The sequence below is a fragment of the Pongo abelii genome, chromosome 9 (assembly GCF_028885655.2).
Source record: "Pongo abelii isolate AG06213 chromosome 9, NHGRI_mPonAbe1-v2.0_pri, whole genome shotgun sequence".
Classification (NCBI taxonomy): domain Eukaryota; kingdom Metazoa; phylum Chordata; class Mammalia; order Primates; family Hominidae; genus Pongo; species Pongo abelii.
In genome coordinates this window covers 33,661,309-33,678,391 of record NC_071994.2, presented here as the reverse complement: position 1 = coordinate 33,678,391, position 17,083 = coordinate 33,661,309, and the positions used below count along the sequence as shown (strand labels likewise).

General features: G+C 43.0%; 1 protein-coding gene across 4 annotated transcripts in view; it reads left to right on the top strand.

Annotated features, from left to right (window-relative positions):
• The window catches only part of KIAA1549L (KIAA1549 like), a 297,476-nt gene that overhangs the window by 171,475 nt on the left and 108,918 nt on the right, over positions 1–17,083 (top strand). For 2 of the 4 annotated variants that reach the window (XM_054524509.1, XM_054524508.1), the window contains exons 2-6: positions 257–2,809; positions 3,222–3,833; positions 6,199–6,314; positions 9,458–9,677; positions 10,524–10,657. In XM_054524509.1, coding sequence (XP_054380484.1) covers positions 257–2,809; positions 3,222–3,833; positions 6,199–6,314; positions 9,458–9,677; positions 10,524–10,657 — 3,635 coding nt within the window. The remainder of the gene's footprint in view (positions 1–256; positions 2,810–3,221; positions 3,834–6,198; positions 6,315–9,457; positions 9,678–10,523; positions 10,658–17,083) is intronic. The other 2 variants (XM_054524510.1, XM_054524513.1) reach the window with 2 other exon arrangements.

Genomic DNA, 17,083 nt, shown 5'->3' with positions numbered 1-17,083 from the left:
ATACACAAGTATTTGCCACATCTTTCCTTAAGCATCACTTCATCAGAAACTGCTTCCCACCAACCCTGCTCTGTAGGTTCACTGCAACATTTTCCTACTTGATATTATGTAATCTGTTCTTTGACTCTGTTTCCTGAGCCTTCTGTGATGGGTCCGGGCAGAGCCTGTCTTACACACACCTTTGTCTCCAGCACCTGACCACAGCAGGCACTTCATGAGCATCCAACACCTGACGGCCTGATATTTTGTTTCACAGGAACAGACAATCTACAGATGAATGTCACCCGGACTCCAGAGTCATTTCCTCCCGGGAAATTGTTACCAGTTTCACCAACATGGCCTTTCACAGAAGTCAAGTCTTCCTCAGCAGCAGACAGAATCAAGACCGTGCTGGGACAGTCCTCTGACAACACAAGCTTGCCACAGTCAGCCCGAACCCCTGCGTCCAAGACACACCACAGAACTAGGGCTCACGCGGACTTCTCTTCTTCCCTTTACCAAGGAAGTGGACATAGCGCCTCCCTCGAACCTTCCAAGGATTCTACCGAGTCCCTGGTCCAACCGGGGCCTAAAGAGGGACAAGAAGCAGCCGATGTGTCAGGTTTGCCTCTCACCAGCATGCTCCCCTCGTTGTCCACAGTCCCATCAGGGACATCCTTCAGTGCTGTCCCCCCATCCCAGCCAGTATGGGCAGGGGCTTCCTCCATTTCAAAGCATCCCCCAAGGTCAGACATTCCCCCACTCCTCCCTCCACCTCCATCCTCTTCATTGGCTCCTGACTCACCTCATTCCATCATCTCTGAGCCAGCAGAGCAACCCCCCAAAGTGCCGTTAGTTCCCCAAACAGCTCCAGCCGACCCCTCTTCAGGTCAGAACATAGCTAATCCCCTAATCCCATTTTCTGATGAAATGGACCACACTCCATTCCAAAATGCCCAGGATCTCATAGGCATCCCTCATCTAGGTGTTTCTGGATCCTCAACAAAATGGCATTCCAAGGTGTCCCCAACAGAGGGTCCCCATTCAGCAGGCTCATCCACACCTGGGTTTTTGAGCCCCATGGCAGAACTGTCCCATCCGTCTCCCTCTCCCCCAGCACTTGGAAGTCTTCTTCAGCTTCCAGATGGAAGCCCCTCATGGTCAATGTTGGAAGTGGCTTCAGGTCCTGCATCCACCCAGCAGATCAAAGCTGGGGTGCCTGGAAGAGTGCACAATGGGGTGTCTTTGCCAACTTTTAAGAATACAGAAACAGCGACCCATGAGGCTGAGCCTCCACTTTTCCAGACTGCAGAATCAGGGGCCATAGAAATGACCAGCAGAAAGCTAGCCTCTGCCACTGCAAATGACTCTGCTAACCCGCTGCATTTGTCAGCAGCTCCAGAGAATTCCAGAGGGCCCGCCCTTTCGGCAGAACACACCTCTTTGGTGCCTTCTCCTCTGCATATCACCACACTGGGTCAAGAGCAAGCCATCCTTTCTGGGGCGGTTCCCGCATCACCATCAACTGGGACAGTCGACTTTCCCTCCATGCTTACTTTCCTCCAGCCCACAGAGAATCATGCCTCCCCATCTCCTGTGCCAGAAATGCCCACTCTTCCAGCAAAGGGCAGTGATGGGTCCCCTCCTGCAACTAGAAACTTGCTCCTCTCAAGCAAAGTTCCTAATCTTCTTTCAACATCTTGGACATTTCCCCGGTGGAAAAAGGACAGTGTGACAGCCATTTTAGGGAAAAGTGAAGAGGCAAATGTGACGATTCCTCTCCAGGCCTTTCCAAGGAAAGAGGTTTTGAGTCTTCACACTGTAAATGGATTTGTCTCTGATTTCAGCACTGGTCGTGTCTCATCTCCCATCATTACAGCACCAAGGACAAATCCCCTTCCTTCAGGATCACCTCTACCTTCCATACTCTCCATACAAGCCACCCAGACTGTTTTCCCATCTCTTGGCTTTTCCAGCACCAAGCCAGAGGCTTATGCAGCTGCTGTGGACCATTCTGGGTTGCCAGCTTCAGCTTCCAAACTGGTGAGAGCATCGCCCTCCTCCATGGATGTATATGATTCCTCAACAATAGAAGACATGAAAAAGCCAGCAACCACAGATGTTTTCTGGAGTTCTCTTTCAGCAGAAACTGGATCCCTTTCCACAGAATCAATAATATCTGGCTTGCAGCAGCAAACAAATTATGATTTAAATGGACACACAATTAGCACCACAAGTTGGGAAACTCATTTAGCTCCAACGGCTTCTCCCGGTGGTTTAACTTCAGCTGCCGATGCCATAAAATCTCAGGATTTCAAAGATACTGCTGGGCATTCAGTGACTGCAGAAGGGTTTAGCATTCAGGATCTAGTCCTTGGTACAAGCACTGAGCAGCCTATGCAAGAGTCAGACATGACCATGGTTGGAAGCCATATAGACCTCTGGCCCACAAGCAATAACAACCATTCCATAGACTTCCAAACAGCTGAAGTTGCATATTACTCACCCACAACTCAACATTCTGTGTCTCATCCTCAACTACAGTTGCCTCACCAGCCAGCACATCCTCTTTTGCTAACCTCATCAGGACCAACTTCTACAGGTAGCTTGCAGGAAATGCTTTCAGATGGAACAGATACAGGTTCTGAAATTTCCAGTGACATCAATTCATCACCTGAGAGAAATGGTTCCACACCATTCCAGAACATCTTGAGATATCACTCTGCTGCTGAATCTTCTGTATCGACCAGTGTCTTTCCCAGGACCTCCTCCAGAGTGCTGCGGGCTTCTCAGCACCCCAAGAAATGGACAGGTGCAGCCACTAATGCAGGTAGTTTGTTTCCCGGTACCCCCAAAACAGGCATGACTGCTTTTGTGGTCAAAGCATCTTCAAGCTCAACGCAGATACCAGCTTTGCTCTGAAGGAGCTCATACCCCCTATCAGGAGTGAGCTAGTAGCCCCAAGTAGTCACCTCATTGATCCTGTGCCTACCTGAGCTTTCAAAACTATTCACAATGTAAGCATCCTTGCTATCAACCATAGCTGTGCTGTAAGTGGCATTCTTGTTATGGTTAATAAACTTTATGAGCCTAGAGTTGTTTTGCCTAAGTTCTGTCCACTGCAAGCCCAGATTGCAGAGACTTCACCCTAGCGAATCCATAAGTTACATCCATTCATCATCAGAACAAGTGACATGTGCATTCCAAGCCAATGACAAACTTTGTTTTTTCTCTCTTTACAGCAGACGCAGTATCATCTAAGGTAGAGCCAACAGCAGCAGCTGCCGTCACGTTGTTTCTGAGGAAATCAAGTCCACCTGCACTGTCTGCAGCCCTGGTTGCTAAGGGCACCAGCAGCAGCCCTTTGGCCGTGGCCTCAGGACCAGCTAAGAGCAGTTCGATGACTACTCTTGCTAAAAATGTCACAAACAAGGCCACATCTGGCCCAAAGAGGACACCAGGGGCAGTCCATACAGCCTTCCCATTCACACCAACCTACATGTATGCAAGAACAGGACACACCACGAGCACACATACAGCCATGCAAGGAAACATGGGCACTGCCTCTGGCATGTTGTCTACAACTTACCTCCCCAGGAAGCCACAAGCCATGCACACCGGCCTCCCAAACCCCACCAACCTGGAGATGCCCAGAGCATCCACGTCACGCCCACTGACAGTCACAGCCGCGCTGACATCCATTACAGCCTCAGTGAAGGCCACCCGGTTGCCACCGTTGCGAGCAGAAAACACAGATGCTGCTCTTCCTGCTGCATCGGCTGCAGTGGTCACGACTGGAAAAATGGCATCCAACCTGGAGTGTCAGATGTCCAGTAAGCTCCTGGTGAAGACAGGTATGAGACCACTGTTCTGATCTGAAAGCAGCAGGTCTGGCCTCAGAGATATAACAATAATGTTTATTTTAGATCAGTGGTCCTCAACCAGGGGAGATTTTTCCACCCTCCCCCAGGGATATTTGGCTATGTGTGGAGATATTTTTGGTTGTTATGCTTGATGGCTGGAGATACTACTAAAATCTGGTGGGATGGAGACTGGGGATACTGTTCAATATCTTACAATGCACAGAACAGCCCCAACAACAAAGATTAATCCAGCCTAAAACATCCATAGGGCCAAGGTTGAGAAACCATGAGGATTAGCAAGTGTTAGAGGAGAGAGAGCCTGATGTGGCATGGATTCTAGTCCTAGGATCAGTCCTGATATCAGAAGCCCCAGGAAACCACGGTTCTGCCAGTGGGTGTAACAATGCAAAGGTACCGTTTTATGTCAATGATGTCTCACATGAATGAATGATGTGGTTTGTAAAATACAACATCTTGGGAAGTGCTACAGAGTTCAGAAAGGCTTTTGTCATGCATTTTTTCAATTAGCTGATAGCAAAAGTACAGCTTCTGCACACTATGTGGGAGCCCAGGATTTCTTTTGATGTTAGAAAGAAGACTTTCTTGAAAAAGTGGGATGGGCAGCACCAGAATTGTGAGCAAGGATGGGATGCTGTCTTTTAAGCCCCCACTCCCCAGCTGTAGCAAAGCAGGCCTAGAATGCATGGAGAGCTTTTAATAGTGTGGCACTGTTTGCTATGAAAAAAAATTAGACAAATTATTTGAAAGAGCACGCCAATGTTGAATGCTCACATCCTGCCTTCCTCCTCACCCCACAAAGAATTAAATGAAATTATATCTTGAGACATATCCTATTCTAAAATGGGAAATTGTGAAATTAGGCATAGCAAAAAGTACAGTATCTCTCTCTGTTTCTCAAGAAATTATACCATCTGAGTTTCCACTCTCTGTCCCCGCTCCATTCCACTCTCCTCTGGGTGGCAGGCAGCCCTGGCCCCTCAGAGGCGGAAGTTGGAAACATTCTCTTCTCTGTCTTCTTCCCAGCCCCTCACCAACCCGGCTACATCTAATCAATCACCAGTTCCTTTCACTTCTACCTCCTGGATACCCCTTCTCTCCATCCTAATTCACACTGCCACTTCCCTAGTTCACACTGTCATCATCACTCCCCTAAATTTCTGTAACAAGAGCCACATTTATCTCTGCCTTCAGAGTCCCCCCTCTTCAATCTGTTCTCCAGTCTGTAGTCGAGAACCTTTTAAAATGCATTCCTTTGCTTAAAACTCATTTCCCATTGCCCTTAGGATCAAGCTTAAAACTTGTATATACGGTAGTCCCCTCTTATCTGCAGGGGATCTATTCCAAGACCCCCAGTAGATGCCTGAAACTGCAGGTAGTACCAACCCCCATATCAACTATGAATTTTCCTACTCATACATACCTATGATAAAGCTTAATTTATAAGTTAGGTGCAGTCAAGGTCAACAACAACTAGTAATAAAATAGAACAAGTGTAACAATAGACTGTAATAAAAGTGATGTGAATGTGGTCTTTCTCTCCCTCTCTTTGACTCTCTCTCTCAAAATATCTTATTGTGCCATACTCACCTATTTTCAGACTGTGGTTGACTGCAGTAAATAAAACCATGGAAAGCAACACTGTGGCTAAGAGGGAACTGCTGTATACTGAAATATTTTGCTTCTTTCCCCTGCGCCTTTGCGCTTGGTACTCCCTCTGCTAAGAGTGGGTGAGGGCAATCTCTTCCTCCTTGTCAAATTTCACTTTTGTGATCCTTCAGAACTTAGCTGAAGCATCAGTTCCTATGGAAATTTTCCCTGATCCCCATCCCTCCTAGGAGCTCTGGCAGCGGCCTAGGCTTCCCTTCAAACAACACCTGTCACATTCGATTCCAAATGCCTGTTCTCTGTCCTGTGTCTCCATCCCACTTGCGAGGTGGGGATGGCACCGTCCTGATCCAGGGTTGTTTGAGGCTGCAGCACCGAGCTCAGGGCCTGCACCTAAGGAGGCTGTTCATGAATGTTGTTGCAGGAATGTCATCGCATGCACTGTGGAGCCGGCTTTCAAAGTCAGAGGCAGCATCTGTCAGAAATGAAACACCACCAGCATACCAGCTCTGTCTCTACTCGGGTCACACAAATGGCTAGGGCCTTCTTTCCTTAGGACTTTAGCGGGACCCACAGAGCTACCACCCCAGCCCACCCCCTCATTGATGGTCCTGTGCTTACCAGCTCTGCCCAGAACTTGCAGAAGGTGGTGGCTGGGAGGAGCGGACGGCGAGTGAATGATGAGGTTTGCCGCCTTGCCTGATTGCCATGCTTCTATTTTACCCCACAGTTCTCTTTCTCACCCAAAGGAGAGTGCAGATCAGTGAATCCTTGAAGTTCAGTATCGCCAAAGGGCTCACACAGGCATTGCGGAAGGCTTTCCACCAGAACGATGTCTCAGCTCACGTGAGTGCTTTGCTTTGTAACCAAGCTAATCCATCACAGTCTGGCTCTTGGGTCTAGAATATGTTTAGATTGTTTTCCTCCTTTGTAGGCATCATAACAACACTGGCCAGAAGTAGAATCTGTCTTCACTTTGGCAACTAGCTAATGTGTAGTGGCTCGAGAAAAAGGTCAAATTTTGAGATGGAAAATGGAGACTAATTGCTTTATGTCTAGATTTCTTTTTAAAGATTGGATGTATTGGCTAGGTGAGTGGCTCACACCTGTAATCCTAACACTTTGGGAGGCTGAGGCAGGTGGATCACTTGAGGTCAGGAGTTTGAGACCAGCCTGGGCAACATGATGAAACCCCGTCTCTACTAAAAATACAAAAATTAGCTGGGCGTGGTGGCAGGTGCCTGTAATCCCAGCTACTCGGGAGGCTGAGGCAGGAGAATCACTTGAATCCGGGATGTGGAGGTTGCAGTGAGCTGAGATCATGCCACTGCACTCCAGCCTGGGCGACAGAGCGAGTCTCTGCCTCAAAAATAAACAAACAAACAAGCCTGGATATATTGTTTTAAACCATCCCATTATCCCATCATTTGGGGAAAGTATTTACATTGTTCGTGTAATTTTCTAGAAAACTCTCCATTGCTTTTCCCCTTATTTTCGTCACTATCATAAACAGTGATTTATTTCTGGACATTTAAAAATTACCCTGACTTGTAAATCGAGTCTGACTTTCTTAAATTTCCCACTGCAGACAGGGAAGTACCATTTTTTCTTTTAATGCCAAGTACTGTTTAATGAGTGCTGGCTGATTTTGATGGCTTATCCAAGAGATGGAAGCTTCACTTTACATCTTTGGGTTTGATTCCAAGTTTTCAAACAGTAAATGTAGTTGGCAGTTGGTAGACTCCCATTTGCACCACTAAAAACTATTGCTCTGGCTTCTTCTTTTGATGTTCTGTCCTACAGCTGCAGTCAGCTTACTGACCCCCTCCCTCCCATCAACACCAAGGACTAGAAAGGAGATTTGGCACATACTTTATTGATCATTGTCGATCTCTTTTATGTATTTCTAAAAAAGAAGAAGAAAGAAAGAAATGCATTATATGAGAGGCTCTTATGATTTCTGCACCAGAAACTTTATGGGAAGTTGAAAATGTGAATATTTCCATTTAGTTGCCTGATATAATTTTCACTAATCTTCAATCATTCTCAAACTACTTTTACCGTTTTGGTCTTTGCTGCATATCATCACAGACCAGTGTGACAATGAGTATTAGCTATTTATTTTTATGGGCTCTGTTTTAAAAACTTAAGCACATTTTTTTGAAAGGGCATTTGATATTACCACCATAAATGGAAATCAAGATCATTTGCCGTAAATAAAAGGTGATGGTAAGAATGAGAATAATGGAAACCAAACAGCTTGTTAAATTCAGGCTAGAGATTGTTGCTTGCAGAAGGCTCTAAGGCTGAGCCTGGTATCCCTTTGTTTGTTTGTTTATTTAAAAAAGGAATTAGCAAGGGTTAGAGAGATGTTAAAAGCAAATATTCACTAAACTGAGACTTATTCCTTGGGGCCATTAGCAGGGTTGAAAGGGAACAACTTTCTCACTGAGTGATTTAGTTGATTTAGTGTTGTCTTGCGCTGTGTCCACGTTCCATGCTGAAATACCTCTTGTTCCACCTAAAATCATCTTGAGCACCATCTTCATGAAAAACTGAGGGGGAGCACACAATGTGGAGGAAGCAAAGACACACCCATCCTGTTGCAAAATCAGTTGTCTTGCTTCCTTTGGAAAATACACACGGAGATGCAAGAATATGGGGAGAAAGTAGGTGTCAAAAACTTCCTGGCCGGGCACAGTGTTTCATGCCTATAATCCCAACACTTTGGGAGGCCAAGGTGGGAGGGTCACTTGAGGCCAGCAGTTTGAGACCAGCATGGGCAACGTAGTGAGACCTCCATCTCTACAAAACATATGTAAGTTAGCCAGGTATGTTGGCACACACCTATAGTCCTAGCTACTCGAGAGGCTGAGGTGGGAGAAATGCTTGAGCCCAGGAGGTCAAGGCTGCAGTGAGCTGTGATCATGCCACTGTACTCCAGTCTGGGTAACAGAGCAAGACCCTGTCAAAAAAAAAAAACAAAAAACAAAAAACAACCCACAAAACGAAACCCCGAGTTCCAGTTTTACAAGATGAAAAGAGTTCTGGAAATGGATAGTAGTAATAGCTGTACACCATTATGAATGTGTTTAATAGCACTGAACAGCACACTAAAAAATGGTTAAGATGGTAGATTGTATATTGTGTGTATTTTACCACAATAAAAACTTGGAAAAAAAGGAGCTGCATACATATATGTATGTGTATATATATGTTACTCTTTTCTCTGTTGTTCAGTTTTACAGATTCTATAATAAACATTATATTTAATATATAAAAACCAAAACAAATTTAAAAAAAAACCTGAACTGTAAATATGTAACACCAAGAAAGAAAAAAAGAATAAGAATAAAATCTAAAGCCTCAAAATCTTACAGTTGAGACAGAAGGAGCTCAGACCATCAGTGTCTCCTAGGATTCAGCTGTCAGAGAAATTCTCTGGTGCATCCCCGCCTTGGTCTTGAACCAACTTACAAGCCAAGGACAGAGTCTGAACAAGTCTTCTCTCTGCTTCTAGAAAGAGGAATTCACTTTACTTACTTCTTGACCCGTGCCCCAAAGGTTCCCCCACTTAATCTGTCATTTCTACGTTTTAATTCTCATAAATGATGAGAAATATAAGGAAGCGATTTTCCCCAGCATTTCATTCACTGAAAATCTCTTTGAACTACTCTCTCCTCTCTACCTTTTTGGTAATAATAATAGATGGTCACAGGATTATACTGAGGCACTTAAAGAATAAAAAAGATACAGATTTAATTCTATTCCATGAAGGTTTGATGTAAATTATATTTTGTTCTTTTTGTGATATTTTGAGATTTGCCAATCCAAATTATGCTTTATAGGATTGTTAAGAATATTTGTTGAACGAGAACATCCTATTCTCCAGTCTTGTTTCTAACAGCCATGGTTCTAAGAAATACCAGGAAGAACTTAAAGTGCTGTGAAAATAAACAATGGGTTTTGTGGGTCCATTTGTTTTGTAGGTGGACATTCTGGAATATTCTCATAATGTCACAGTTGGTTATTATGCTACCAAAGGGAGGTTGGTGTATTTGCCTGCTGTGGTGATCGAAATGCTGGGTGTGTATGGAGTCAGCAACGTCACTGCAGACCTGAAGCAACACACCCCACACTTACAGTCTGTGGCAGTACTTGCCTCCCCATGGAATCCCCAGCCTGCAGGCTACTTCCAGCTAAAAACAGGCAAGTGACTCGGAAGGAAGGGATTTTCATCCATTCTTGGGTTCAGGGCAGTACCAAGTGGACACCTGTTTAAAAGCTCCATCGCTAGCTGCTGTGTCATTTTTTAAAGTCCCTGTGAACCTTCTTCAAAGGGTCCTGCTAATCAAATGTCCAAGTTCCTTGCACATCAGCCTAAACTCTTCCAACCCTAGATTTGTTAGAAGTGTTCTGTCATAGGAGCCTTCCTTACCAATTTACAAACTTAGTACTTTTGAGCACCAGGTACTATATTTTATATTTTTTTCTATATTACAGTGGGTACTAATAGTAGTTGAACGTGCAAAAAAAAAATCTATAGTTTGGAGCAATGGGTTCTAGATGCCACTGAATGAGAATCTCTGAGTTTAGGTCTTAGAATATATTTTTTTCAAACTCTCTGGTGATTTCTGGTCTGCAAAGTTTGTAACCTACAAGAGTGGAGGAACTCTTAAAATTGAAACACTCAATCAACTTAGCAGTGGAGGTCAGTGATTTTCTTCCTTCCAAAGAAATAGAAGGCATGATCTCTCTTGGATTGTGATTTGTCAGTCTTTGAGCAGATGTCTACATATTCCAATCAAATAAAATCATAAAATCTTTTGCGTTGGAGGGAATATCTGGTTCGATCATTCTTTTAATTCATCTGTGTTATATAATTCATCTTAAGAGCCACTTTCAAAACTACAATCAAACCTTGTCTGGCCTTATTATTTATTTGCCTAATTCCTCTCATCTAAAATCGTGCTGTTTTATATTATGACCACTGTTAAATCCAAGGAACTGAGACATGGAGCTTTGGTGAGCACTGATTGACTTCTCTCATTCTAGTGCTGCAGTTTGTGAGCCAAGCGGACAACATACAGTCCTGCAAGTTTGCTCAGACAATGGAACAGAGGCTGCAGAAGGCATTCCAGGATGCCGAGAGGAAAGTCCTGAATACCAAAAGCAACTTGACAATTCAGGTAGGGAGGAAGGTGCTTCAGGCTGGGTAGTTGACAGACAACCACAATGCAGAGTCTGGCAAGAAATGACTTGGGTCTTCCCTTTCAGAGCTACCATGTATAAATGTAACTTTGTACTTCAGACATTAGTGAGGATGTCTGGGGTCTGGCCATGACAGGAGGGATGCTGTGTCACTGTGCACCTATTGTGGTTTGGGGTTTTATATTTCTTTCCCCATGGGATGCTTTCTCAGGCCTTTCTAATACATTTATTATTTTGAAAAGTTGAACTAGGCTGTATATGTATATGTATACATATACTGTATATGTACATGTACATGTATATGTACATGTACAGTATATGTACATACTGTATATGTTAAATGTCTAATATAAAATGAATAAATGAATCAATTCTAAGTAGCTAAGCCACCAAGATTTGCCTATTCTGTGATTTTATGCATTGGCTTATATTCCAATCACCTTAGTTTAGACACATGCCAACACACACACACACACACACACACACGCACACTCACACACATACACATGCATTTTATATTGAAGTCTTTGCTATGTGCCAGGAACTGTGCTAAGTGTTTTACAAATATTTTGCTACATAATACTTAAAACATCCTTCTGAGGTATTCTTACTCCCATTTCACAGAAGAGAGAACTGAGAGGCTAAGAAACTTCCAGAAGGTCACATGGTAAAGAATGGAAGAAGGACCTGAGTCAATCCACTACACCATACTCATGTCGATGCAATGTAGAAACGGGGTCCTTAATGAAGCCTGTGTCAAACAACAGAATTCTTTCCCAGGGAAAATCCCTGGGAAATGAATCATGGCATGAGTGAGGAGGAAGTAAGAGATGAGGTTAGAAGCTACAGGAGTCTAAGAGTTAAAGGGTGATGGGAAAGTGTCCCCTGTAGGGGCTGCTTTTATTGGGGGACAGGATTTTAGATGCTCTAAACAGCCCTTTTAAACATTTAAACAGCCCTTTAAAAATTTTTTTAATTATTTGTAGAGATGGAGTCTCCATATATTGCGTAAGCTGGTCTCTAACTCCTGGGCTCAAGCAATTCTCCCTTTGCGGCCTCCCAACGTGCTGGGATTACAGGCATGAACCACCACACCTGGTGCACTGTATTTTTTTTTTTCCTGCAATTACGTAGATATCATCCCACTAAAGACAGATGCTTCTTAATGATACTCATCTAGCCCCCAATTAACTCTTCTTTTCAATGTCTCTGTTTTGACTACTGAACTAAAGCCTTTGTAATTAGACCCAGTGGTTTTAAAATGGACATTTAGCATAAGTGAATTATCAGCAAAGCCAATATGATGTAGAAAGCGTACAATTTAACTTGAGTGAGCAGCTTTCCTGTTCTAGATTCATCCAAAGTGTAGATGGAAGTATCTCATTATGATTTGGTTCATGTTAGACGAAGATCTAAAAATGTGTCACAGACTGAAGATTTATGTAAGGAGTGTGACTCAGCTCTCTTGTGGGAACTCTTTTTCTTTCTGATTGGATTTGTGATCCTCACAGGTGCATGAGCCTAGTTAGATCTTGGCAGCACAGCATACTTTAATTGTATTCAGGAAGCACAGACTTATTGAGTGTCTGCTATTTATCAGGCACTGGGAAGGACACCAAGATAAGGTGCCCTTGGCCTTAAGAAGCCTCCTTGTGTTGTTGTATGATAGTTGTGGGCCATTAGAGGAAACTTTATAAATCAAGTAACAAACCTTCCTTGGAAAAGATGATAGGAGGTGATTCGAAGATTACATCTAAATAGATTTTAGATGCTCTTGAACGTTTAAACGGCTCTTGAAATGAATGGATAATTGGATGAATTGTTTTTATTAACCCTGTTTCCATTTTTGCCTTGGCTGACAGGAAGCCCAGAGCCAAATTTGTTGCCTGGATTTAGTAACCCTCAGGGCCCCTATATTATGCATGGTAACTGCATGCTAACATTCCCTTGGGGCTGTCTTTCACCAGGGCATGTTTTTGTAATTAATAACTTTTCCTTTTATTGTATAATATATAATTTGTAAGGCACCTTGAATCCTTTGTAGAATAAGACCATGTAAATATTTAATTAATTTGCTCAGACAGTCATTGAAAAATCGACTTAAAAACTTATATAGGTTTGGTATTAGGGACTAGATTACAGTGGACTCAATTAGGACGTTTTTGGTTGCCAGGGACAGAATCTAAGCCGATGAAGCTTAAGCAAAAAGAGGAAGTGATTGGCTCATGTAACTGAAAGGTTCATATTTATTTATTCCGACACAGTTGTATCCAGGTGATTATTTGATTTCATCAAGCTCTCTCTTCGTTCTTCGTTGGCTTTGCTCTGCACTGGCATTGTCCGTGGCTCCCATGGGGTGGCCCCTCACAACCCCAGGTTTGTCTCATCCTTGTTGCTCACAGTCTTGTGGAACCAAAGTGCCTTTCCTTGTGTCATTCCAGTAAAATTCCTGGGATTAGCTCTCATTGAACCTACTGTGCCCTTTCTGGGCCAAGGAGGTTAAATGTCCCAATGAACTAGGCCTGACTACTCCTGAAACTTGGGTGGGGCAGCCCCATCCAGAACACATGAGCAAAGAGGAGAAATGGTTCCCTGAGGAAAATTGTGATGCTATCAAGAAGGGAGGATGGATGCTGGGTAGGCAAACAACAGCTTTCTGTTCCATCAGCCTATAGGTCTTCTTAGCTAAATGAATCATGGCATGAGTGAAGGGTAAGTAAGAGATGAGGTTAGAGGCTACAGGAATCTAAGAGTTAAAGGGTGACAGGAAAGTGTTCCTGTAGGGACTGCTTCTATTGGGGGACAGGGCATGAATTTCAGGGTCCAGTGCCATGACTTTGAACCTGTAGGCCTCTTATTTTTGGAGCTAGTCTTAAGTATACATCAAGAATGACCGCACTTTTCTTACCTATAAAAAATTAGTATATTAAAGAAAACAAATAAATGGAAAGACTTCCTGTGCTTATGGATTGGGAGACTTTATATTGATTGTTACTACCCAAAGGAATCTGAAGATTTAATGTAATTCCTATCAAAATCCCAGTGATTGTTTTTCACAGAAATAGAAAAATTAACCCTAAAATTCCCATGGAATCTCAAGGGGCTTTGAGTAGCCAAAGCAATCTTGAAAAGGAAGAACGAAGTTGGAGGTCCCATACTTCCTGATTTCAAAACTTACTACAAAGCTATGGTAATCAAAACAATGTGGTGCTGGCATAAAGGCAGACATCTAGACAAATGGAATAGAACAGAGAGCCCAGAAATAAACCCTCTTGTATATGGTCAAATGTTTTTTGACAAAGGTGCCAAGTCTATTCAATGGGGAAAGGACATTAAAAAAGTCTTTTTAACGCATTAGGAAAACTGAATATTCACATGTGATCCCAAAAGAATGAAGTTGGATCCTTACTTAACACCATCTACCAAAAGTAACTCCAAATGGATCAAAGATCTAGATGTAATATCTAAAAATTGTAGGACTTTTATAGGAAAACATAGGAGAAAAACTTCATGACACACAGTATTTGGCAATGATTTGTTGGACATGACACAGGCAAACAAAAGAAAAAGTAGGCAAATTAGACTTCATCAAAATTAAAAACTTCTGTGCATCAAAAAACACTACCAGCAGAGTGAAAAAGCAATTCATAGAATAAATGAAAAATATTTGCAAATCATATATCTGGTAAGTAGTTAATATTCAGAATATATAGAGAATACCTACAACTCAGTAATAAAAACAAAAAAATCCAATTAAGAAATGAGCAAAGGACTTGAATAGACATTTCTCCAAAAAAGATATACAGATGACTTAAGCACATGACAAGATGCTCTACATCACTAATCATTAAAGAAATGCATATCAAAACCATGAGATACCTATTCACATCTATTAGGATGGCTATTCTCAAAAAATGGAAAATGCTAAGTGTTGGTGATGATGTGGAGAAATTGGAACCCTAATGCATTGCTAGTGGGAATGTCAAATAGTGCATCCCCCAGGGAAGGCAACATGGTGGTTTCTTAAATAACTAAACATAGAATTACCATATGGTTCAGCACTTTCATTTCTCATTATATACCAAAAAGAATTAAAAGTAGGGACTCAAACAGGTATTTATACACCCGTGTTCATAGTAGCATTATTCACAACAGCCAAAAGGTGGAAGCAACCCATGTGTCCATTAATGAATGAGTGGATAATCAAATGGCATATATACATACAATGGAATATTATTCAGCCTTTAAAAATGAAGGAAATAATGGATGATTGGAATGCAGAAAAATTTTAAAAAGGAAATTCTGATGCATGCTACAACATGGATGAACCGTGAGGACATTTTGCTAAGTGAAATAAGCCAGCCACAAAAGGACAAATACTATATGATTTCTCTTATAAAAGGTATATAGAATTGTCAAATTAATAAGTGATTCCACTTATGAGAGGTATCTAGAAAGTAGAATGGTGGCTGCCAGGGGCTGTGAGGAGGGAGAAATTAGGAGTTGTTTAGTGGTATAGAGTTTCTGTTTGGGATGATAAAGAGGTTCTAAAGATGGATGGTGGTGATGGTTGTACAACGGTGTGAATGCACTTAATGCCACTGAACTATACACTTAAAATGGTTAAATTTTATATGTGTGTTTTACCACAATAAAAAAAATTATAACTTAACTGGTCAAGTATAGTATATACAAAGGCACCCACATTGCAAACTTTATAGGCATCCTGGGGCTCCAGTGGGATTTGGGTTTTTGTTTCATTTTGTTTTAGAGGCAGGGTCTGGCTTTATCTCCCAGGCTGGGGTGCAGTGGCACAATCATGGCTCACTGCAGCCTCGGACTCCTGGGCTCAGGTGATCCTCCTGCCTCAGCCTCCCAAGCAGCTGGGACTAAAGGCATGCAACATCATGCTTGGCAATTTTTTTCTATTTTTTGCAGAGACAGGATTTTGCCATGTTGCCCAGGCTGGCCTTGAACTCCTGGGCTCAAGTGATCCATCTGCCTCGGCTTCCCAAAGTGCTGGGATTACTGGCATGAGCCACCACACCCAGCCAGGATTTGATTTTGTTGAGAGATAAAAAATAGAATGTTCACAATAAAGATTGAAAAGTTTTTTTTTTTTAGTTATTATTTTTTTAGGTGGCCATACGGTGAAGTTTTTTGAATTGTTCAGAAAGAAATGCCTTTCTTTTTGGTACCTTGGGAAAGAATATGCTTAGCCACAGGTATTCATGCCTTGGAGAAGAGGCTAAACCACATTCCAAAAATACTTCCAGAGAAGAGAGTCAGAGTTGAATGGACATACTGATTCAGTTTATTGTTAGTCATGGGAATATAGGCTCTGGATTAGACAATTAAAAAGGGACCAGGTATGGTGGTTCACAATTGTAATCTCGGTACTTTGGGAGGCTGGGGTGGGTGGATCATTTGAGCCCAGAAATTTGAGACTAGCCTGGGCAACAAAGTGAGATCCTATTTCTACAAAAATGAAATAAATTAGCTGGGAGTGGTGGCGTGTGCCTGTAGTCCCAGCTATCCAGGAGGCTGAGGTGGGAGGATCGCTTAAGCCTAGGAGTTCAAGCCTTCAGTGAGCTACGATCAGGTCACTGCACTTCAGCCTGGGGGACAGAGTGAGACCCTGTCTCTAAATAGGAGGGGGCGGGGTAGAGAAAAGGCGGGGGAGAGAGAGAGAGATCGATTGATCAATCTTCCACTTATGGGAAAAAGTGGGAAATAAAATGAAGAGCTCTTCCCAATAGTTTCCTGGGTGATGGATTTCCTAAGAACCCTGACTTGATCATTACACATTCTATGCATGTAAGAAAATATCACATGTACTGCCTACATATAGATAAATATTATGTATCATTTTTTAAAGTCTGTAAAAAAATTTTTTTAATAGGAAGGTGGCAGAGATGTTAATATGTGAACACCCAAAGGTCTGGGAAAGACAGGGTGTTAGTCAGTGTCCTGACAGGAAAAGGAGGCTGCATTCAAATGAAGGTGGCTTTGTAGAAAGAAGAGTGGGCAGGCTCTGGGGAAACCGCAGGAGCTGTACAGTACCCAAGGCTCTAACAGCTGGGACCCGATGGGGTGAGTGCGGGGTTCGAGGTTCAGCTGCCTGATGGGCGTGAGCTTTGACCCCTTAAGGAGGGAGTCCTCAGCATCAATACTTTGACCTCACCCTCCTCCCTCTCTCCCATATCCTCCCGAAGGCAGTGGAGCCCACTGGGGTTGTCCACAAGGGTCTGCCTCCAGGGGCACCGGACAGGGCAGAGAGGGTGGGTGGCAGGAGGATCTGGAGGGAGAAGGGAAGGCACGCGGCACAGAAATTCACAAAAAAAGGCCTCACCAAGTTGAATGACTTCCTACTAACGATGCTTTTCAAATCTCATCTGTGGGAT